The 23,387-nt window shown below is 46.6% G+C and overlaps 1 protein-coding gene across 1 annotated transcript; it reads right to left on the minus strand.

The window, feature by feature from the left end:
* Nucleotides 1-427: 427 nt before the first annotated feature.
* LOC123095089 (putative cyclin-dependent kinase F-2) lies at nucleotides 428-1,986 on the minus strand. The gene has a single exon (XM_044516917.1). The coding sequence runs from the start codon at nucleotides 1,884-1,886 to the stop codon at nucleotides 690-692; it is 1,197 nt and encodes a 398-aa protein (XP_044372852.1). The 5' UTR covers nucleotides 1,887-1,986; the 3' UTR covers nucleotides 428-689.
* Nucleotides 1,987-23,387: the final 21,401 nt, after the last annotated feature.

Here is a 23,387-nt window from a genome sequence, read left to right on the forward strand (position 1 = left end):
GGATCCCGACATATTTATAATCATCAGTCCAGAATTTTGGAAAAACCGCACAAATTGTGCACTATATATGGAACATGGCTAAACTGAAAGGAACTAAAATCTCCACTAAGCTCTTGAATTTGCTTCATTCTCCCTGCAGGTCTTCTCCCACAGCTCCATGTGTCGGAGATCCGACACGTACCAACCTATACCATGTGTAGCTAACTTAAAAAGAAAATACATGACATAGTTTCTTTTCCTATCTAGTAGTATTTCACAGTAAAAAATTTGCACATGAAAAAGACAGTGGAAACACATACACTGAACTACATGAACAAGTCCAATTGCTGTACTAGACTACTAATACCATTATATATCAAATCTTTAAGTTCTGATGAAATCTGCACCAGAAGGACATTTTTAACCATCGATACATTCATCACTCAGATTTCTGTTGCTTAGAGCATTTGTACTCCAGATTTTGGAAAAACCGCACATATTGTGCACTATAACTCACTGTAAGCAACATGTCAACACTACGTCAGAATTACACATCTCTGATTCTCTGAATGTGTGCAGAATGACACATGCAATTCGGAGAAGCAGGCCAACACAACACTAATGCGCCAAAGGATCTACTTCTGCTTGATGATCATCGAAGCATTTACATAGATGGCTCATCCAAGCACAGATACATTTGGAGAGTTCAGTTACACTTGTTCTGCTGCGTTCCACACAGCGAGGGGAATTTTGAGTAGATTCTTCTGTGGCATGGCCGGCGGGATGAACTTGATCCTTGGTGCCTTCTTTACCGGAAACGACATTGCGCCGACCTTTGCCGCGGCGGTGGCGGGACGAGGAGCAGCAAACCATCGGTGCTTGAGCGCGCCGGCCGCCGTCAGTCGCTTGTCGGGGTTGCAGGTGAGGAGGCCTTGCAACACCTGGAATCCTTCGTCGGACAACTTCTCTTGAGGGAACAGTTCCCGCAGCTTGTTCTGCTTGTGCCCCGGCGGTAGGAGTCGTAGGGCCTTGGCGGTGTGCGGCAAAGATGAGAACTCCGGCCACGTCCTGTTGTCCGGCGTCCCGAGCAAGCGGAAGATGCTCCAGAGTTGGATGATCTCATTGTTTGTGTCGTCGTCATCGTCATCATCATCATCGCCGAGGAACAGCGTCTTTCCTGTGAGCATCTCGGCCATGACGCACCCAAGAGACCACGTGTCGACGAGCGCGTCGTAGTCTTCCTTCCCCAGGAGCATCTCTGGTGCCAAGTAGAACGCCGTGCCGGCCTGGGTGTAGGGCGGCAGCTCGGACAAGGAGATCGCCAGCCCAAAGTCGCAGATTTTGACGAGTTCCCCGTCTTGGCCGATGAGGATGTTGGCCGGCTTGATGTCGCGGTGGACGACGTGGCGGTCGTGCATCTTCTTGGCGCCGGTGAAGAGCTTCCACATGATGGCGCGAACCGTGGACTCCGGGAGTGGCGGGCCGCCGCCGCGGCACCTATTCCACAGGAACTCATGGAGGGTCGGCGCGGCGACGTACTCCATAACGAGGCCGTAGGCGCCGTTGTCGGGTTCGCGCACCAGGCCCTCGAAGCCGACGACGTAAGGGTTCCCGTTGCAGGCCTCGAGGAATCCGGCCTCCCGCAGAAGCTCGGCGGGGTCGGGAGGCTCCACGGACCCGTCCGCCCAGTTGAGGTACTTGATGGCGACGATCTTGCCGGTGGCGCGGTGGCGCGCCCGGAGGACGCAGCCGAAGCCGCCCTCGCCGAGGCATGTCTGCTCCTCGTAGTCCGCGCTGCTCCGGATGTTGTTGATGCGGCTCCTCTTGGAGCGCGTCGGCGATCCTAGGGTGGTGGTGGCGTGGCCGGCGCCGAGGACGGCAGCAGCAGGTCGCTTGCGCGCGGCCATCGCCCTCGCGCGAGCTCGACGGACCAACTACGCGCTTCGGTTGCTGCAGAGGAGGCGAGGAGGATGGCAGCGGTGGATCGAGGGAGGAGGGGAGGTGGGTGATGAGCTGATGGATGGATGGATCGACGCGATTCGTCATGGAAATATACGCAGGAGCGGCCCCGATGGGAGTCGGATTCAAATTCAAGTCCGAGTTTTGGTTGGATTGCCGCCCGCGTTTTTACACTCAGATTGTCTATGTATTCACACATGTATCATTTAGTATGTTGTTATCAGCATTTTGGTGGCTGCATCCTCGGACCTGTCGATATGGGCCTATGATTTTATTATTGTGGCATGGGTTGGTACTTTATCAGTTTGCTCTGTTTTTTGAACAGGGGCTTTTTTGTCAGTTTGCTCTGTTGAAAGGTTGACATGCTGATATGTTGTCCTCTCATGACATGTTGCCAAAGAAGTATTAGGTGCCAATGGTGGAGCATACTAGGGTCGCCATGTCATAAGTTGCAACAGCCCAGGGGTAGCACACTTTAATAGGAAATGACTGTGCATCATGATCGTATCATAAGCATCATATTTATTTAATTTTAATACAAACACTCGCATTTTTATTAAATAAAAACAATAAAAAAATTGCCAGTTGTCAAAAATACCATTTCCAAACCATAAATATTTGGAAAAGCGTCATATTCATTAAGTGGGTCCTTCGAAAAGTTTAATGATTAAAAGAATTTAATTTTGGGTTTGGATTAAACCCTAATTATAAATGAAATATTTAATAAAAATGCATTTAATTTGATGTATTTAAATCAAGGGATTTCACATGGTAATTTCTCATAGAACATATAATTAGCCTTCCAATATTATTAGGAAGGTATGGCAATTTGTTCCAAATTTTTGTAATGACCCATAACACACTTATAGTTCAAACCCATTTAATAATTAAATTAGTATTTTAGTCCATAGAGGCTACACAAACATTTAAATTAATTTGAAGCTAGTTTGAACCCCCCAAACATGAATTAAATAGGATTTACTGCATTTTAATTAAGAAAAACTAGCAAAACCTCCTCGTGTACAGTTTAACTAAACTGCGCCCATGAGCGCAGTATAGCTGGTACCACGGCAGGCCGTCCCATATTCCCCTGGCCGTCGCCTAATCAGCCCTAACCTTCCAAACCTAACTCTAATCTCTCTTCTTTCCTCCTCTTCCTCCCACGGGTTGTCTCCTCCACCTTGTCTCCTCTCTACTCGCCCCTCCCTTGTGTCGCGTGGAGACGGCGCAACCAATTGCGCCAACCATCACCCCGACCAGACCACCGATGTCACCCCAGCCATCATCCGGCACTGGCGCCTCCTATGGAGCTAAATTTGGCATATCCCTCAGTAGGGTGCCATGGCTAAGCAACTTGGTGCGATGGTAACAAGAATAAGGGATTTACCCAGGTTTGGATTCTCAGGAGAACATAATACCTAACGTCATGCTTGGGTTTGCTGCGTTGGAATGTGTAGAGAGTACATTCAAAGTACCTAGAGATTTTAATTGTCTAAGTTGTCTCTATCGACTAGCCCAATCCCAGCTTATATAAGATACCCATGATGTGTGCGATTGCAACGGAGTTGTCTTTTGTCTTCCTCTCGTTCTAAGTCTCTGGAGGCACCCAGGATCCTGTGTGCAATTGCAACGGAGTTGTCTTTTGTCTTCCTCTAGTTCTAACTCCATTTTGGACAGTATCCCCCTCCTCGCAGTTGTTTTGTTTCCCCCATTTTGGACAGTGAGTCATAGAAAGTGATCATAGTGGCAGTATAGGTGTGGAAATAATCTTGGGAATCAAGTCATCGTGGTTCCGACCTAAAGGAAATATGCCCTAGAGGCAATAATAAAGTTGTTATTTATATTTCCTTATATCATGATAAATGTTTATTATTCATGCTAGAATTGTATTAACTGGAAACTTAGTACATGTGTGAATACATAGACAAAACATAGTGTCCCTAGTATGCCTCTACTTGACTAGATCGTTAATCAAAGATGGTTATGTTTCCTAACCATAGACATGTGTTGTCATTTGATGAACGGGGTCACATCATTAGGAGAATGATGTGATGGAGATGACCCATCCGTTAGCTTAGCATTATGATCGTTACAATTTCATTGCTACTACTCTCTTCATGACTTATACATGTTCCTCAGACTATGAGATTATGCAACTCCCAAATACCGGAGGAACACTTTGTGTGCTACCAAACATCACAACGTAAAAGGGTGATTATAAAGGTGCTCTACAAGTGTCTCCGAAGGTGTTTGTTGGGTTGGCATAGATCGAGATTAGGATTTGTCACTCCGTGTTTCGGAGAGGTATCTTTGGGCTCTCTCGGTAATGCTCATCAATATAAGCCTTACAAGCATTGTAACTAATGAGTTAGTTGCGGGATGAAGTATTATGGAACGAGTAAAGAGACTTGCCAGTAACGCGATTGAACTAGGTATGATGATACTGACGATCGAATCTCGGGCAAATAACATACCGATGACAAAGGGAACAACGTATGTTGTTATGCGGTTTGACTGATAAAGATCTTCGTAGAATATGTAGGAGCCAATATGATCATCCAGGTTACGCTATTGGTTATTGACCGGAGATGTGTCTCAGTCATGTCTACATAGTTCTCGAACCCATAGGGTCCGCACGCTTCACGTTCGATCACCATTTGTATTACGAGTTATGTGTTTTGATGACCGAAGTTTGTTCGGATTCCCAGATGAGATCACGGAGATGACGAGGAGTCTCGAAATGGCCTAGACATAAAGATTGATATATTGGCCGGCTATTCGGACACCGAAAGTGTTTCGGAGAAGTTTTGGATAAAACCGGAGTGCCGGAGGGTTACCAGAACCCCCTAGGGGAACTAATGGGCCACATGGGCCTTAGTGGAGAGAGAGAGGGGCGGCCAGGGCAGGCCGCGTGCCCCCTCCCCCTTTGGTCTGAATTGGACTAGGGAAGGGGGGGCGCCCCCTTTCCTTCTCCCTCTCCCTCTCCTTCCTTCCCCCTCTCTCCCTCTTGGTGGAATCCTACTAGGACTAGTTGTCCAAGTAGGACTCCCCTTGTGGGGCGTGCCCTAGGAGGGCCAGCCAGCCTCCCCTTGCTCCTTTATATACGGGGGCAGGGGGGCACCCTAGAACACACAAGTTGATCTTTTAGCCGTGTGCAGTGCCCCCCTACACAGTTACACACCTCGGTCATATCGTCGTAGTGCTTAGGTGAAGCCCCGCGCCGGTAACTTCATCATCACCGTTGCCACGCCGTCATGCTGATAAAACTCTCCCTCAGCCTCAACTGGATCAAGAGTACGAGGGACGTCATCGAGCTGAACGTGTGCTGAACACGGAGGTGTCGTACGTTCGGTACTTGGATTGATTGGATCGCGAAGACGTTCGACTACATCAACCGCGTTAACTAACGCTTCTGCTTTCGGTCTACAAGGGTACGTGGACACACTCTCCCCTCTCATTGCTATGCATCACCTAGATAGATCTTGCGAGATCATAATAATTTTTTTGAAATTACCGAGTTCCCCAATAATGGCATCTGAGCCAGGTCTATGCGTAGATGTTATATGCACGAGTAGAACACAAAGAGTTGTGGGCGATAATAGTCATACTGCTTACCACCAACGTCTTACTTTGATTCGGCGGTATTGTTGGATGAAGCGGCCCGGACCGACATTACATTACCGCGTTCATGAGACTTGTTCTACCGACGTGCTTTTGCACATAGTTGGCTGGCGGGTGTCTGTTTCTCCAACTTTAGTTGAGTCGAGTTTGACAATGCCCGGTCCTTGTTGAAGGTTAAAACAACACATTTGACGAAAAATCGTTGTGATTTTGATGTGTAGGTAAGAACGGTTCTTGCTAGAAGCCCGTAGCAGCCACGTAAAACTTGTAATAACAAAGTAGAGGACGTCTAACTTGTTTTTGCAGGGCTTGCTGTGATGTGATATGGTCAAGGCATGATGTGATATAAATTGTTGTATGAGATGATCATGTTTTGTAACAAAGTTATCGGCAACTGGCAGGAGCCATATGGTTGTCACTTTATTGTATGCAATGCAATCGCCATGTAATTGTTTTACTTTATCACAAAGCGGTAGCAATAGTCGTAGTAACAATAGTTGGCGAGACAACAACGATGCTACGATGGAGATCAAGGTGTCACGCCGGTGACGATGGAGATCATGACGATGCTTCGGTGATGGAGATCATGAGCACAAGATAATGATGGCCATATCATGTCACATATTTTGATTGCATGTGATGTTTGTCTTTTATGCATCTTATTTTGCTTAGTTCGACGTAGGATGATCCCTTACTAAAATTTCAAGGTATAAGTGTTCTCCCTGAGTATGCACTATTGCGACAGTCCTTCGTACCGAGACACCACGTGATGATCGGGTGTGATAAGCTCTACGTTAACATACAACGGGTGCAAGCCAGTTTTGCACATGTAGAATACTCGGGTTAAACTTGATGAGCCTAGCATATGCAGATATGGCCTCGGAACACTGGAGACCGAAAGGTCAAGCGTGAATCATATAGTAGATATGATCAACATAGTGATGTTCACCATTGAAAACTACTCCATCTCACGTGATGATCGGACATGGTTTAGTTGATTTGGATCACGTGATCATTTAGATGACTAGAGGGATGTCGATCTAAGTTGGAGTTCTTAAGTAATATCATTAATTGAAATTTAATTTATCATGAACTTAGTCCTGATAGTATTTTGCAAATTATGTTGTAGATCAATAGCTCGCGTTATAGCCTCCCTATGCTTTTTATATGTTCCTAGAGAAAACTAAGTTGAAAGATGATAGTAGCAATGATGCAGACTGGGTCCGTTATCTGAGGTGTATCCTCATTGCTGCACAGAAGAATTATATCCTTGATGCACCGCTAGGTGACAGACCTATTGCAGGAGCAGATGTAGACGTTATGAACGTTTGGCTAGCTCAATATGATGACTACTTGATAGTTTAGTGCACCATGCTTTACGGCTTAGAATAGGGACTTCAAAAACATTTTTGAAATGTCACGGAGCATATGAGATGTTCCAAGATCTGAAATTGGTATTTTAGACTCATGCCCGTGTCAAGAGGTATGAGACCTCTGATAAGTACTTTGCCTAAAAGATGGAGGATAATTGCTCAACTAGTGAGCATGTGCTCAGAATGTCTGGGTACTACAATCACTTGAATCAAGTGGGGGTTAATCTTCCAGATAAGATACTGATTGATAGACTCTAGTCACCATCACCAAGTTACTGGAACTTCGTGATGAACTATATCATGCAAGGGATGACGAAAACCATTCCCGAGCTCTCCGTGATGCTGAAATCAACGAAGGTAGAAATCAAGAAAGAGCATCAAGTGTTGATGATTAAACAAGACCACTAGTTTCAAGAAAAGGGCAAAGGGAAAGAAAGGGAACTTCAAGAAGAATGGCAAGCAAGTTGTCACTCCCATGAAGAAGCCCAAAGCTGGACCTAAGCCTGAAACTGAGTGCTTCTACTGCAAAGGAAATGGTCACTGGAAGTGGAAGTGCCTCGAATATTTGGTGGATAAGAAGGATGGCAAAGTGATATTTGGTGGTTAAGAAGGATGGCAAAGTGAACAAAGGTATATTTGACATACATGTTATTGGTGTGTACCTTACTAGTGCTCGTAGTAGCCCCTGAGTATTTGATACTTGTTCAGTTGCTAAGATTAGTAACTCGAAACATGAGTTATAGAATAAACAAAGACTAGTTGAGGGTGAAGTGACGATGTGTGTTGGAAGTGGTTCCAAGATTGATGTGATCATCATCGCACTCTACCTATACTTACGGGATTCATGTTGAACCTAAATAAATGTTATTTGGTGCTTGCATTGAGCATGAATATGATTAGATCATGTTTATTGCAATATGGTTATTCATTTAAGACAGAGAATATTTGTTATTCTATTTACATGAATAAAACCTTCTATGGTCATACACCCAATGTTGATGGTTTATTGAATCTCGATCGAAGTGATACACATATTCATAATATTGATGCAAAAATATGCAAAGTTGAGAATGATAGTGCAACTTATTTGTGGCACTGTCGTTTGGGTCATATCGGTGTAAAGCACATAAAGAAACTCCATAAAGATAGACTTTTGGAATCACTTGATTATGAATCATTTTATGCTTGCGAACCGTGCCTTATGGGCAAGATGACTAAAACTCCGTTTTGCGGAACAATGGAATGAGCTAGTGACTTATTGGGAATAATATATACCGATCTATGCGGTCCAATGAGTGTTGATACTCATGGCGGGTATCGTTATTTTCTAACCTTCATAGATGATTTGAGCAGATATGGGTATATCTACTTAATGAAACACAATTCTAAAACATTAGAAAAGTTCAAAGAATTTCAGAGTGAAGTGGAGAATCATCGTAACAAGAAAATAAAGTTTCTACGATCTGACCGTGGAGGAGAATATTTGTGTTACGAGTTTTGCCTTCATTTAAAACAATGTGGAATAGTTTCACACCTCACGCCACCTGGAACACCATAGCGTAATGGTGTGTCGGAACATCGTAACCGCACTTTACTGGATATGGTGCAATCTATGATGTCTCTTACCGATTTACCACTATGGTTTTGGGGTTATGCATTAGAGACAACTGCATTCACGTTAAACATGGCACCATCGAAATCCATTGAGACGACGCCTTATGAATTGTGGTTTGGCAAGAAACAAAGTTGTCGTTTCTTAAAGTTTGGGGCTATGATGCTTATGTGAAAAAGCTTCAACCTAATAAGCTCGAACCTAAATCGGAGAAGTGCGTCTTCATAGGATACCCAAAGGAAACTGTTGGGTACACCTTCTATCACAGATCCGAAGGCAAGATATTCGTTGCTAAAAATGGATCCTTTCTAGAGAAGGAGTTTCTCTCGAAAGAAGTGAGTGGGAGGAAAGTAGAACTTGATGAGGTAATTGTAACTTCTCCCGAATTGGAAAGTAGTTCATCAGAGAAATCAGTTCCAGTGATTTCTACACCAATTAGTGAGGAAGCTAATGATGATGATCATGAAACTTCATATCAAGTTACTACCGAACCTCGTAGGTCAACCAAAGTATGATCCACAACAGAGTGGTATGGTAATCCTATTTTGGAAGTCATGTTACTAGACCATGATGAACCTATGAACTATGAGGAAGCGACGATGAGCCCAGATTCCGTGAAATGGCTTGAGGCCGTGAAATATGAGATGGTATCCATGTATGAGGAGAAAGTGTGGACTTTGGTGGACTTACCCGATGATCGGCAAGCCATTAAGAATAAGTGGATCTTCAAGAGGAAGACGAACACTGATAGAAGTGTTACTATCTACAAAACTCGACTTGACGCAAAAGGTTTTAGACAAGTTCAAGGAGTTGACTATGATGAGACTTTCTCACCCGTAGCGATGCTTAAGTATGTCCGAATCATATTAGCAATTGCTGCATTTTATGATTATGAAATTTGGCAGATGGATGTCAAAACTGCATTCTTGAATGGATTTCTGGAAGAAGAGTTGTATATGATGCAACCAGAAGGTTTTTTCAATCCTAAAGGTGCTAATAAAGTGTGCGATCTCTAGTTATCCATCAGTGGACTGGTGCAAGCATCTTGGAGTTGGAATATACGCTTTGATGAGTTGATGAAAGCATATAGTTTTATACAGACTTGCGATGAAGCCTGTATTTACAAGAAAGTGAGTGGGAGCACTACAGCCTTTCTGATAAGTATATCTGAATGACATATTGTTGATTGAAAACGATATAGAATTTTTTGGAAAGCATAAAGGAGAATTTGAAAGGAGTTTCTCAAAGAAATACCTCGGTGAAGTTTCTTATATATTGGGCATCAAGATCTATAGAGATAGATCAAGACGCTTGATAAGATTTTTCAATGAGTACGTACCTTGACAAGATTTTGAAGTAGTTCAAAATGGAACAATCAAAAAGGAGTTCTTGCGTGTATTGCAAGGTGTAAAGTTGAGTAAGACTCAAAGCCCGACCATGGCAGAAGATAGAAAGAGAATGAAAGTCATTCCCTATGCCACAGTCATAGGTTCTGTAAAGTATGTTGTGCTGTGTACCAGACCAATTGTGTACCTTGCCATGAGTTTGGCAAGGGGGTACAATAGTGATCTAAGAGTAGATCACTGGACAACGGTCAAAATTATCCTTAGTGAGCACTAAGGAAATGTTTCTCCGTGATGGGGGTGATAAATAGTTCATCGTAAAGAGTTACGTCGATGCAAGCTTTTACACCGATCCAGATGACTCCAAGTCTCAATCTGGATACATATTGAAAGTGGGAGCAATTAGCTAGAGTAGCTCTATGCAAAGCATTGTAGACATAGAATATTTGCAAAATACATACGGCTCTGAATGTGACAGACCCGTTGACTAAACTTCTCTCATAAGCAAAATATGATCACACCTTCGTACTCTTTGGGTGTTAATCACATAGAAATGTGAACTAGATTATTGACTCTAGTAAACCCTTTGGTTGTTGGTCACATGGCGATGTGAACTATGGGTGTTAATCACATACAGATGTGAACTATTGACGTTAAATCACATGGCGATGTGAACTAGATTATTGACTCTAGTGCAAGTGCGAGACTGGAGAATATATGCCCTAGAGGCAATAATAAAGTTGTTATTTATATTTCCTTATATCATGATAAATGTTTATTATTCATGCTAGAATTGTATTAACTGGAAACTTAGTACATGTGTGAATACATAGACAAAACATAGTATCCCTAGTATGCCTCTACTTGACTAGCTCGTTAATCAAAGATGGTTATGTTTCCTAACCATAGACATGTGTTGTCATTTGATGAACGGGATCACATCATTAGGACAATGATGTGATGGACATGACCCATCCATTAGCTTAGCATTATGATCGTTACAGTTTCATTGCTACTGCTCTTTTCATGACTTATACATGTTCCTCAGACTATGAGATTATGCAACTTCCAAATACCAGAGGAGCACTTTGTGTGCTACCAAGCGTCACAACGTAAAAGGGTGATTATAAAGGTGCTCTACAGGTGTCTCCGAAGGTGTTTGTTGGGTTGGCATAGATCGAGATTAGGATTTGTCACTCCGTGTTTTGGAGAGGTATCTGTGGGCCCTCTCGGTAATGCTCATCAATATAAGCCTTGCATGCATTGTAACTAATGAGTTAGTTGCGGCATGAAGTATTACAGAACGAGTAAAGAGACTTGCCGGTAACGAGATTGAACTAGGTATGATGATACCGACGATCGAATCTCGGGCAAGTAACATACCGATGACAAAGGGAACAACGTATGTTATGCCGTTTGACCGATAAATATCTTCGTAGAATATGTAGGAGCCAATATGAGCATCCAGATTCCGCTATTGTTTATTGACCGGCGATGTGTCTCGGTCATGTCTACATAGTTCTCGAACCCGTAGGGTCTGCACGCTTAACGTTCGATGATGATTTGTATTATGAGTTATGTGTTTTGATGACAGAAGTTTGTTCGAATTCCCGGATGAGATCACGGAGATGGCGAGGAGTCTCAAAATGGTCGAGACATAAAGATTGATATATTGGACAGCTATATTCGGACACCGGAAGTGTTCCGGAGAAGTTTCAGATAAAACTGGAGCGCTGGAGGGTTACCGGAACCCCCCGGGGGTGTGCCACATGGGCCTTAGTGGAGAGAGAGAGGGGCGGCTAGGGCAGGCCATGCGCCCCCTCCCCCTTGGGTCTGAATTGGACTAGGGAAGGGGGGTCGGCGCCCCCCTTTCCTTCTCCCTTTCTATTGGAGATATAACTACTGAGTGTAAACTGCCCAGGAGGGGCCGGTTCACGCTCAATTATACTGAAGCCCATGAAGACCCAGAAGATGGCGCTTTACTATGAAGCTTAGAGGCCTGGAGCCCATAGTGGTAAACCGCCATGGTTATGTAACTTGTATTGTAAGATAGGAAAGGAGAGACCGAGCAAGACACTTGTATGATCCGGCCTCGGAACTCTGTAAACCAGCCGGGTGTCAACCCGTGTATATAAGGGGACGACCCGGCGGCGGTTCAGGGACAAGAAACAATAGCTCGAGAGCCAGGCATAACTTGTTTAGCTCCCTGGTCATTGACACCCCAATAATCCCAACACAACTAGACGTAGGCCTTTACCTTCATCGAAGGGGCCGAACTAGTATAAAAACCCTCGTGTCCTTTGTCCGGTTTAACCCCTTTAAGCTAACCCATCAAGATGGCTCCACGACTATGTCCTTTCATGAGGACATCTGACGTGATATTTCCACGACAGTTGGCGCCCACCGTGGGGCTATCGCACGATGGTTTCGAGTTCTTGAAGGGCAACTTTGAAGGACTCAAAGGGTACGCGGTTGCCCGGATGACCAAGAGTCGCCGCGGCAAGCTCTACATCAACGACGCAGGATGGGGCCCCGATGCCGGTTCAATTGAGTACGGGTACCGGGTCCCCTTTGGTGGAATTCACGTTTTCATTGGCAAGATCGGCGAACCGGGCCCTGAGCCAGACATCTGCACCGACCTCATCGAGATGGCTCAGCATGCAAGCCCCGCTCGGATTCAGCCTGCCATGAAGCGTGCATTCGTGGGATGTGTCCACGGGATCGGATCTGAACCGGTGTCTGAAGGTGAGACGGTCGCTTATTCCAATGGCGAATCATCTGCTGGTGAAACCGAATCCCTGTACCAAGTTCGTGACGGTGTGTTCAAGGGTATTCCAATGGCACCAGTATTTCGGAATTTCTTGAACTGCTGAACCGAGTCAGAATCTTCATGGCCGGAACACAGCCAACTTTGCAAAATTCCACTGCGGCGGCATCCGGACCGGTAGCAGGGGCAGGTGGCTCCGCGCGCCGGTCGGCTCAAGTTCTCTCCGGTTTGATGGATGCCTGGGCCACCTTGTTGACCACGACAGTTACCCCAGCGACACAGGATCAGCACAATGCGGATGTTGCGAAGCTAAAGGATCAGATAACCCAGGCTCAGGAGGACCTGACAGCTGAGGACACTAGGATGGCTGAAGAAAGGGCCGCTTTAGATGCCCAGGCGCAGAGGATTCAAGCCGAAAATTATCGACTTTCGATGGATCAGAACGCTTCGAATCAAGTATTCAGGAGGAGACATCAATCTTGCTTGCCGGAGGATTACAATGCGATGAACCTCTTTGATATGCCAGGAGCAGGGACTAGCAATCCGGTAGCAGTGAACCAGACTATTGTGCCAAGGACCGGAGCGCCGGATCAACCTCAGGTGATGGGTCCACCTCGACGAACGGGCAACCCGCCACGGTATACCACACCCCCGCCGGGTCACTTCTCCACCCCTTTGGACAATATGATAGCAACAGCATCCCGGCTGGCAGCTATTCCGATAGAAGGTGAATCGCCAACGGCGGTTGAGACGCGGCAGTCCAGGGATCTTCTTGAAATGGCTATGACACAGCAGCAAGCTTACTTGTATAGCCGAGTCAGGGTTCACTCGACCCCACGTCCGAGCAAAAGCTATAGCAGGCATATAGATGAACCAGAGGTGTCCAACAGTGCACGGCGCCGTATTGTTCCTCAAGGACCCAATTCATCGCGTGGTGAGGTGAGTGCTCAGGACGTGGTGGATAATGGCAGAGCGCGAAGGGAGGCCGCTTTAGCAGCACAACATACGGGTCGTTATCAACCCGCCCCGGTTCAGCCAGCAGCGTCAGTAGACCGAGGCACCGGGCTTGCTTTCAGTTCTTGGGGAGTGCCGTGTCTTATCCCGGCTCTCCGTAATGTGTGACTGCCTAAGGACTTCAAGGGACCATGTAAGGTACCTAATTATACCGTTGATCAGCCACCCGAGGCATGGGTGGAAAGTTATGAGATGGCAATGGAGATGCTGGACGTGGATGAAGCGGCTTGTGCAAAGTACTTCACGATGATGTTGGAGGGAACATCCCGTACGTGGTTGAAGAACTTACCAGCTAACTCCGTCGAGTCATGGGACCAGCTGAAGGCCCGGTTTATAGCCAATTTCAAGGACACATGTAAACATCCTATGTCCATTGTGGACCTGGATGCCTGTGTTCAAGGGGAGAACGAATCAACAACTCATTGGGTGCGCCGAGTTTCAGAAGTTTTGCATTCATCAGACCGGATTAATGCCGACCAAGCAATCATCACACTGGAACATAATTGCCGGTTTAAGTCACTGAAAATGAAGTTGGGATGGCTCAAGCGCCACTTCAATGATATGGGCACCCTTATGGCCGCCTTGGTCAAATAGGGATCCCGATTCTGATAATACCAAGGATCCCGATTTTGATGAGGAGAAACCGGAGAAGGGAAAGAAGAACGGCGGTGCAAAGGGACAGCAGCACAACCAAGGAGGCCATGGGAATAACGGTAAGCGTAAAGCGGATTCAGATTTTGTGGCTAACGCTAATGTGCAGCTTCGTAAGGGTAAACCTCCCCAGCGTGGTGGCGGAATGAATCTGGAGCGTTTATTAAACCAGCCCTGTCCAAAGCATGGGACCAAGGAGGTTCCAGCAACACATCTTTGGAAGGATTGTCACATTATGAAGGAGTTCAAAAACTCTGATCTTTTCCGGTATCATAAGGGTCCATCGGGCGGTTCAGGTCCAGGTTTTCATGGTGGCGGCGGTTCAAACTCTGGATTTTAGAATAATCAGGGCAATCAGAACAACCAAGGTGGTAATAGCCAACAGAATAATCAGGGAAATCAGCAGCAGTCGGGTTATCAGAGTCACCCAAAGCAGTTGAATGGTGGGCAGTATCATGTATTCACCACTAGTTTGTGCAAGCATGATCAGAAGCTCCACAAGAGGGCAGTTAATGCTGTTGAACCGGCAGTTCCACGTTACTTGCGGTGGTCCGAGCAACCCATTGTGTGGAGCAGAGAGGATCATCCGCCCCGGGTTGACAATCCGGGTCACCTGGCCTTAGTGGTGGCACCTCAGGTGGGAGGTTACAAGTTCATCAAGGTGCTTATGGATGGAGGGAGCAGTATGAACATTCTGTATTATGAGACCTTTCGTTGCATGGGGTTGACAGACAAGAGTCTTAAACCGTCAAACACTATTTTCCATGGTGTGGGACCAGGTAAATCGGCATATCCTGTTGACAAGATCGCTTTGGAGGTTGTGTTTGGTGATGAGCATGACTCCCGGTCTGAAACATTGACCTTTGAAGTGGTGAGGATCCAGAGCCCGTATCACGCACTGTTTGGATGGCCGGCTTATGCAAAGTTCATGGCAAGGCCCTGTTATATTTATTTACAGCTCAAGATGCCGGGTCACAAGGGGACCATCATAGTTCAGGAAGTCGTAAGATTGCTCTGGATTGCGAGGAAGGTGATGCGGCCTATGCTGAGTCGGTTTGTGCTACAGAGGAGTTGAAACACTACAGGGACAATGTTGATCCGGCAGACATGACCCCTCTGAAGAAGCCCACCACTGAGCATGACCCAAACCTGCATTTCAAACCGGCTGATGAGACTAAACTTGTTGACTTTGTTCCTGGCGATTCATCTAAACAGTTTAGCATCAACACAAATCTGGATCTGAAATAGGAAAGCGCGCTCATCGAGTTCATCCGTGAGAACCGGGACATCTTTGCATGGAAGCCTTCTGACATGCCAGGTGTACCGAGGGAACTCACTGAGCACACTCTCAATATTGATCCCAAGTTTAAACCGGTCAAGCAGTTTCTTCGCCGCTTTAACGAGGAGATACGCAAGGCAATTGGTGAGGAGGTAGCCCGGCTGTTGGCTGCTGGGTTTATTGTTGAAGTGTTTCACCCTGAGTGGTTGGCTAATCCGGTGCTTGTTCTTAAGAAATATGGCACTTGGTGCATGTGTGTGGACTACACAGATTTGAACAAAGCTTGTCCGGCCGATCCTTTTGCTCTCCCGCGTATTGATCAGATCATTGATGCGACGACGGGTTGTGAACGTTTGAGTTTCTTGGATGCTTATTCAAGCTATCATCAGATCAAAATGGCAGTTAAGGACCAGGAGAAGACCGCCTTCGTCACTCCCTTTGGAGCCTTCTGCTATGTTTCTATGCCCTTTGGGCTCAAGAGTGCCCAGGCAACTTATTAGCGTTGTGTGCAAAATTGTCTTCATACTCAGATTGGGCGCAATGTTCATGCCTATGTTGATGACATTGTGGTAAAGTCCAGGAAGAAGGAGACATTAATAGAGGATCTCAAGGAGACCTTTGACAATCTGCGTGTTTACAAGATGATGCTCAATCCGGACAAATGTGTTTTCGGTGTTCGGGCAGGCAAGCTCCTAGGTTTTCTGGTGTCCAACAGAGGCATTGAGGCTAATCCGGAGAAGATCAAAGCGATTACATCTTTGGCTAAACCGGCGTGCATCAATGATGTTCACCGTCTGGCAGGCCGAATTGCAGCCCTAAGCCGGTTTATTAGCCGCTTGGGAGAGAAGGCGATCCCTCTATAACCAGATGTTGAAGAAAACAGACACCTTTGTCTGGAGTGATGCGGCTAATGCGGCGTTTGAAGACTTGAAGCGGCAGTTGGCTGAACCGCCGGTCCTTGCTGCTCCGGTTGACAAAGAGCCCTTGTTATTGTACGTGGCTGCTAATGCCCGTGCTGTCAGTGTGGCAATTGTGGTGGAGCGTAAGGAGGTTGGCAAGGAATATCCGGTTCAATGGCCGGTTTACTATATTAGTGAGGTGCTCATCGAGTCAAAGCAGCGATATCCACATTGGCAAAAGCTGGTATATGGAGTCTTTATGGCAAGTCGAAGCTCAAACAATACTTTCAAGGCCATCCCATTACAGTGGTCAGTTCCGCTCCCTTGGGCGATATAATTCAGAAACAGAGAGGCAACTTGCCGGGTTGCAAAGTGGGAAATTGAGCTTGGTCCCCATGGGTTGAAGTATATGCCTCGAACAACCATCAAATCTCAAGTACTTGTTGACTTCATCAATGATTGGACCGAGTTACAAGCACCAGAGGACAAACCGGATAATACATACTGGACTATTCACTTTGATGGATCCAAGCAATTGGAGGGCTCGGGGGCTGGAGTTGTCCTTACTTCCCCTCAAGGTGATAAAATTCGTTATGTCCTCCGTTTAATGTTCCCCTGTACTAACAATGCGGCCTGAGTACGAGGCTTTACTCCACGGGCTCCGTGTGGCCAAGGAGATGAATTTAAGCCGGGTACGATGCTTTGGAGATTCTGATCTGGTGGCCCAGTAAGTTTCTGGCACTTGGGATTCTAAGGACCGCTCATGGCGGCTTATAGACGCGAGGTGGATATTGTGGCGGGTCACTTTCAAAGGGTATCAGGTTGAGCATATTGATCGGCGTAAAAACAAAGCGGCAGACGCTTTGAGCCGGCTGGGATCTCAGCGTAAACCGGTACCTCCCAACACCTTTTTAGATATCTTGCATAACCGTCTGTTAAGTTGCCTATAGAGGAGGATTTAGCTGTTCCTGATCCGGAGGCCCAATTGGTGGCCGCTTTACATGTTGTGCCGGATTGGACGGTTCCATATCTGGCGTATATGAACCGGGGCGAGTTACCAGATTGATGAAGTTCTGGCCCGACAGATAGTCCGGCGATCCAAGTCCATGGTTATTCACAATGGCGAGTTACACCGCTGCAGCGTTTCAGGCGTATTTCAGCGTTGTGTTTCTCCTGAAGAAGGCCAGAGATCCTATGGGAAATTCATGAAGGGGATTGTGGACACCATGCCGGTTCAAAGTCCCTGGTTTCTAAGGCTTTTCGTCATGGGTTCTACTGGTTGACAGCTCATGCTGATGCGGAGGATCTGGTAAAGCGGTGTGATGCTTGTCAGAAGTTCTCATGCTGAGCTCATGTTCCAGCTCAAGAATTAAGGATGATTCCTATCACTTGGCCGTTTGCCACTTGGGGGCTTGATATGGTGGGACCCTTTAAGCGTTCCAAGGATAAGAAGACCCACCTGCTGGTGGCGGTTGACAAATTCACTAAATGGGTTGAAGCGGAGCCTGTCAGCAAGTGTGATGCGGCTACGGCGGTTCAATTTCTCAAAAAGATTATCTTCCGCTTTGGCTTTCCACATAGCATCATCAAGGATAATGGCACAAACCTTTCTAAAGGTGAGATGGAGGATTTCTATCAGAGAGAGCACATCCGGCTTGACTTAGCATCCGTGGCGCACCTGTGACACCCCAAAATTTTGGCCTTGTTTTAAGGGAATAAATTTTTTGCCAGGATTTAAAACTTGGATTTTTGAGCTCCATTTTGATTTTTGTTTAAATCATTTCCTTCCCTGTTATGATGAGTTTTTCCCAAAGAGAAAACTTTTCAAAAATGTTGTTGGACTTGTTTTAACCTCTCAAGAAAAACTTTCCTTTTATCAGTGTAACTAATAAATAATTAAGTTGCTTGATCTTTATTTTCTTGAAAATGGTTTTTCAAGGTTAAATGGCCATATTTGAACTACAACCATTTGTTTAATTCACTTAAAATTCCCATAAAAATTTGGAGATGTCATGTGATGTTTTTAAATCACTTTTATGCAAAAATATATTTCATTCACGAAATATTTTGAGCCCTACTCTCAATTTTTCTTCTCTGGTCCAGAGTGCATTTTTGCACTACAACCTATTTTAATATTCATTTAAAACTTCTACCAAAATTAAGGGAGGTCAGTAGGAGCCTATTATTCCTCTTTGTGCAAAAACCTAATTATGTTCTTTGAAAAATTTGGGTGAATCAACTTCATCTTCATTCTGGACCAACTTGTTGGTTTGTACAGCAACCATGTTTTTGCTTGCTCTTTAGCCCTTGATTATTTCTCCTACTTGTAGTCCTCCATGTTAAACCCTTAAGTCCAGGAGCATGCACCTTTTGGATCATTTTTGGTTCATGGAATAATGTCATATATCTCCTGTCCAGAAATGTAGTTTTTCAAAACTTGCACTAGCAAGTCTCCCCTTTTGTCCAAATAACCACACCACCTCTCTTTCATCCACAGAGACCCCCCATCTGGAGTTTTTGGCCACCCCAAGACCTGCCTAAGTGCATGTGGCATTTTGTCAAACACCTGGAGAGCATGACCAGTTTTGACATGAGTTTGGCATTGCACTGTGAACTTGCACCTCTGATCAAACCAGCATGTCCACTAGACTCCCCGTTTCTTCTAACCTAAGTCTGTTAATTGCCAGTCTCAACCAAGCTCTGTAGCATGCTCTGGCATTTCGTCGAGCACACCCAGTGCGTGCACTGGACGCACCCAGAGCGCGCATATTGCACGATGCCGCGCCCGAGCCGACACGCTGGCCCCCTGGCTTTGGCCCACACGGCAGCACCTCGCCACGCACTCCCCGCCTCGCAGCATCGCGTCAAACCACCCTGGCACGCTACAGCGCCGCCGCCAGGGCGTTCTTGGCGGCACTCCAGCGTCGGCAGTGCGCCTCTGCCACAGGCAGCGCCGCCCAAGCCTCGCCCACTCGCCACCTGGCCCCGGAACAGCCCGAGCTCATCCACACGGGTGTCCGCTAGCGTTCGTCGCCGCCACGTCGCCCTAGCTACAGAGAAACGGTTCGCCGGAGAGCTTATCCCACCGCCGCGGAACCGACCTTGGCGCGCTATAAATGGACACCCCGAGCCCCTCTGAGCACGCACGCGACCTCATGCTAACCCCATGGCGCTTCCCTGCCTCGCATTCGACCCGGGGAGGTCTCCTTCCTCATCTCCGGCAACTCCTGCCGCCGCCACCGCCCCGGCCGATCCGGCACCTCCAGTACCTCCCCCTCTCCGTTCTCTTCGCCAGGAACTTCCTCATCCTCCCATGAACCTTTCCCACTACTTGATTTTGATCGGGAACCATCGCCGCCACAAAGTCACTTCGCCACCGAAGCTTTCCTCCGCCGCGGAGCTCACCGCCGGCAGCTCCTCCACCCCGACAACCCCACGACCACCGGGAGAACCGCCCCGGCCGTGCGGATCCATCCCTACCCTCTGGAGCCCGCGAGGAGCAGCCAAACACCGGCGACGATCGCCGGAGCCCCGCTCCGCTCGGACAGAGGAGGGAGACGACGCGCGGCGACTGGTCAAACATGACCAGTGGGCCAGGCGGGCCCACTGTCAGCGACACCCCGCGCTGTCCACGTGAGATTAAGTGAAGGCGTATTATCCCTAGTACGCTTTCCCCGCTCCGAAAGCGTATTCCCCTCCGAAACGTTTTCTTTTTCTGTTTTATTTAAAAACAGATTTTGACCAAATTTTTGACTGGCTCTAACTTTTTAAATATAAGTCCAAATGAGTTGATTCTTTTTCGCTACCTTCTTCAAATTTGATCTAGTTTATTTTAAGATTTATTTGAAAAATTTTCAACAACTTTTTGGTTCTGTTTTTGAAATGTGTGTTAATTCAAATATATTTTCAAATAGGATTTTTGGGAGAGAGAAGAAACTTTCAAAAGTTTGGAGAGCACCCTGCCTTTCCACACATTGAAGGCAAGCATTCTGAACCCCGGCATAATATTTTGGTGTGATCGTTGATGCATTTATAACACCACCGCATTTCGAAGGACTTGTTATTTCATGTGATATGATCATATGCATGGGTGCATGTTATTGATTTCCATGCTGTTGGTAATGGACACACTTGTGATGATAATCACCCTCATGAGCTTTACATGCATACCGGCAGGAAACCGGGAAAACCTCTGCCTTGGGTAGGTATGAGTTTGTCGCCGGTCTCCGTCGGGACGGTTCTGTCTGGTATGGCATGGTAAGGTGATATGAGTGGTGACTCTGTTTGATGAAATATATTTGTTATACTAATCATGCAGGGAATACTTGAACCTCCTGAGTCGACCGTAGATCGAGTCTTGTTCCAGTAACCCCCATACTTGTTTCGTACTACCACTCGTCTCTACAGCAAGTAGAGTACGGTTCAGTAAGTTGTCAACCTCTTTCTAGCACACACCGTACAGAGAGGCCATGGTGGAAGATACCGGTTGTAACTGGTAGGCAGGCCACCTGGTCCGGGGGCATGGGTGTTTCCGGTTGGGACCGAGAGGGGAGGCCACCCCTTAGAGCGCGCGATATAAATTTGATCCCATGCTACGCGAGGTTGTAGCCTCCCCACTTAGAGTTTGCTTAACAGGTGTCGTGGGTGATTCCAGACACGTGTGTGATAAGCTGGTGTGTGCAAGTTAGGTGTGTTTTCAACAAAAAGACCGTAGACGGAATTAGTCCTGCTGGACTAAAGAAATCCGTTACTCGTGGGTAAAGAGTACACCCTCTGCAGAGAATAAACCTATTCGAATAGCCGTGTCCATGGTTAAGGATTACAGTCTGGGATGGGTCAAGTATCGGTCTTAGTGTCGGTCTTCGGAGGTGAGACTGTTAATCCAGAAATGGAATACTACTTGTGACTTGTGATAACTATGATTATTATTATTGTTGACTAACCCATGATATTATTGTTATTATCGTGTATCTCTGGGATGGTTCTACCTCCGGGATATTCACTTATGATTGTTTCTTTTAAAGCCCTTTATGTGGCGTCGCTTAGACGCCCGACTGTGGCATTTCTTTTAAAGCCCTTTATGTGGCGTCGCTTAGACGCCCGACTGTGGCATTTCTTTTGAAAGCTCTTTATGTGGTGTCGCTTAGACGCCCGACTGTGGCATTTCTTTTAAAGCCCTTTATGTGGTGTCGCTCAGACGCCCGACTGTGGCATTTCTTTTAAAGCCCTTTATGTGGCGTCGCTTAGACGCCCGACTGTGGCATTTCTTTTAAAGCCCTTTATGTGGCGTCGCTCAGACGCCCGACTGTGGCATTTCTTTTAAAGCCCTTTGTGTGGTGTCGCTAGACGCCGACTGTGGCATTACTTGTTATTTATTTCATAAATTTTTATACTACTATGTTATGCAATTTTATAAATAACTTGCTTGCACGCATCCAGAGTTTATTTATCTTTTGTGACTGACGTCATGAGCATAAAATATTTTCAGCACATCATTGTTATATTATACCTGTGTTCATAATGTTTGCGAGTACATTCAAAGTACTCACTGGCTTGTCCCTGGCTATTGTCTTGGCCAGATTTTCTTGCACGGAGAGGAGCGACGCGATGCCAGCCCCGGAACCCACCAATGGAGATAGCAGCCTCGCGAAGATAGGAATTAACCTGGTCAGCTGTTCCCGTGGGAAATGGAGTCCCATAGACACTGATGTTTCACAACCCGCTTCCGCCATCAACCACTAGAAACCATTTGTTGTACTCACAGGCCAGAATGGTCTTGTACTACATATTTTGTATTTTGCTTGGAATTTCTGTATCAAGTTGGAGCCTCATCAGCTAACAGTAATCCTGGGGCTGATGAGCACGACGGTCTTTTCTGGAAATTTATTACCCGGAAAACCCGGTCGTGACAGGCTTGGTATCAGAGCCAGGCTGACCATTGGCTAATCCTATCTTAGCCAGGTCAATAAACTAGGCAAACCAACCCACCAGACCTTAACCAAACCCCAGCCAAGCTTCTCGTGCAAGATAGCCACACAGTGACCCAACACCTTTTGGCAGTCGGTGCCCAACCTATCAACCTAACCTGTCACTCATGCGCCAGTGACCGGCCCCTAAATAGTCTTTTCTCGCAAGCGTGCGAAGGAAGATTCCGTCCCCTTTTCCTATAAAAAGGGCGCGCTAGCCCCAAACCAGCACACATAGCCGCTACCCCAAACCGAGCCACAATGCCTGGACCTATAGTGCACAACGAAACCACAGCAACCAACCTTGGAGGTTTTGTGACCATCCTCGCAAACCTCACCCGTCGTGCCTACGCGTTAGAGGAGCCACCAGAATATGTTGTGTATCAAGGACCCATGAGCGGTGAAGACCGCCAATTCTGGGCCACTGTGCACATTTACGGTAGGAGTCTAGCACCCGAGCGCCCCTACCGGTTCACCAGAAGAACAACTTCCTTTGAGCCACAAGCCATCCAGCTAGCCGCTCGAGAGGCTATAGTTCATCTCAAGCACTTGTCGCCCAGAGTTAACTGTCGCTCTTTCCACTACTATCCCAGACGTGAAGGGTATGGTAGACCACCCCAAGTCGCCAATGGAGACCACGAGACGGACCCCGCATTGTTGCACCTAGTGCGCTATGTAAGTGCAATAGAGGCACTGTTCGACCAGATCACTATTGATCTAATCGCAGCTCGTGGAGAGCTGGTTCGTCGAGCCCCGGCGAGAGAAGAAAACGAGCCCAACACCGACAACCCAGTCGTGTTGTTTGGACAACCGATCGAGACCCTGAGATCTGCCCCAGCCATCGGCCAAGGTGCTGCGATAACCCCAGAAGTGCTTCGTCGCATTTTGGGAGCACACTCCAACGGGGTTGTGGCCAACAATCCC

The sequence above is a fragment of the Triticum aestivum genome, chromosome 4B, assembly GCF_018294505.1.
Source record: "Triticum aestivum cultivar Chinese Spring chromosome 4B, IWGSC CS RefSeq v2.1, whole genome shotgun sequence".
Taxonomy (NCBI): domain Eukaryota; kingdom Viridiplantae; phylum Streptophyta; class Magnoliopsida; order Poales; family Poaceae; genus Triticum; species Triticum aestivum.

Bases quoted from the DNA above. Each gene is read 5' to 3' on its own strand.
- LOC123095089 (XM_044516917.1), bottom strand. From the start codon at position 1,886: ATGGCCGCGCGCAAGCGACCTGCTGCTGCCGTCCTCGGCGCCGGCCAC.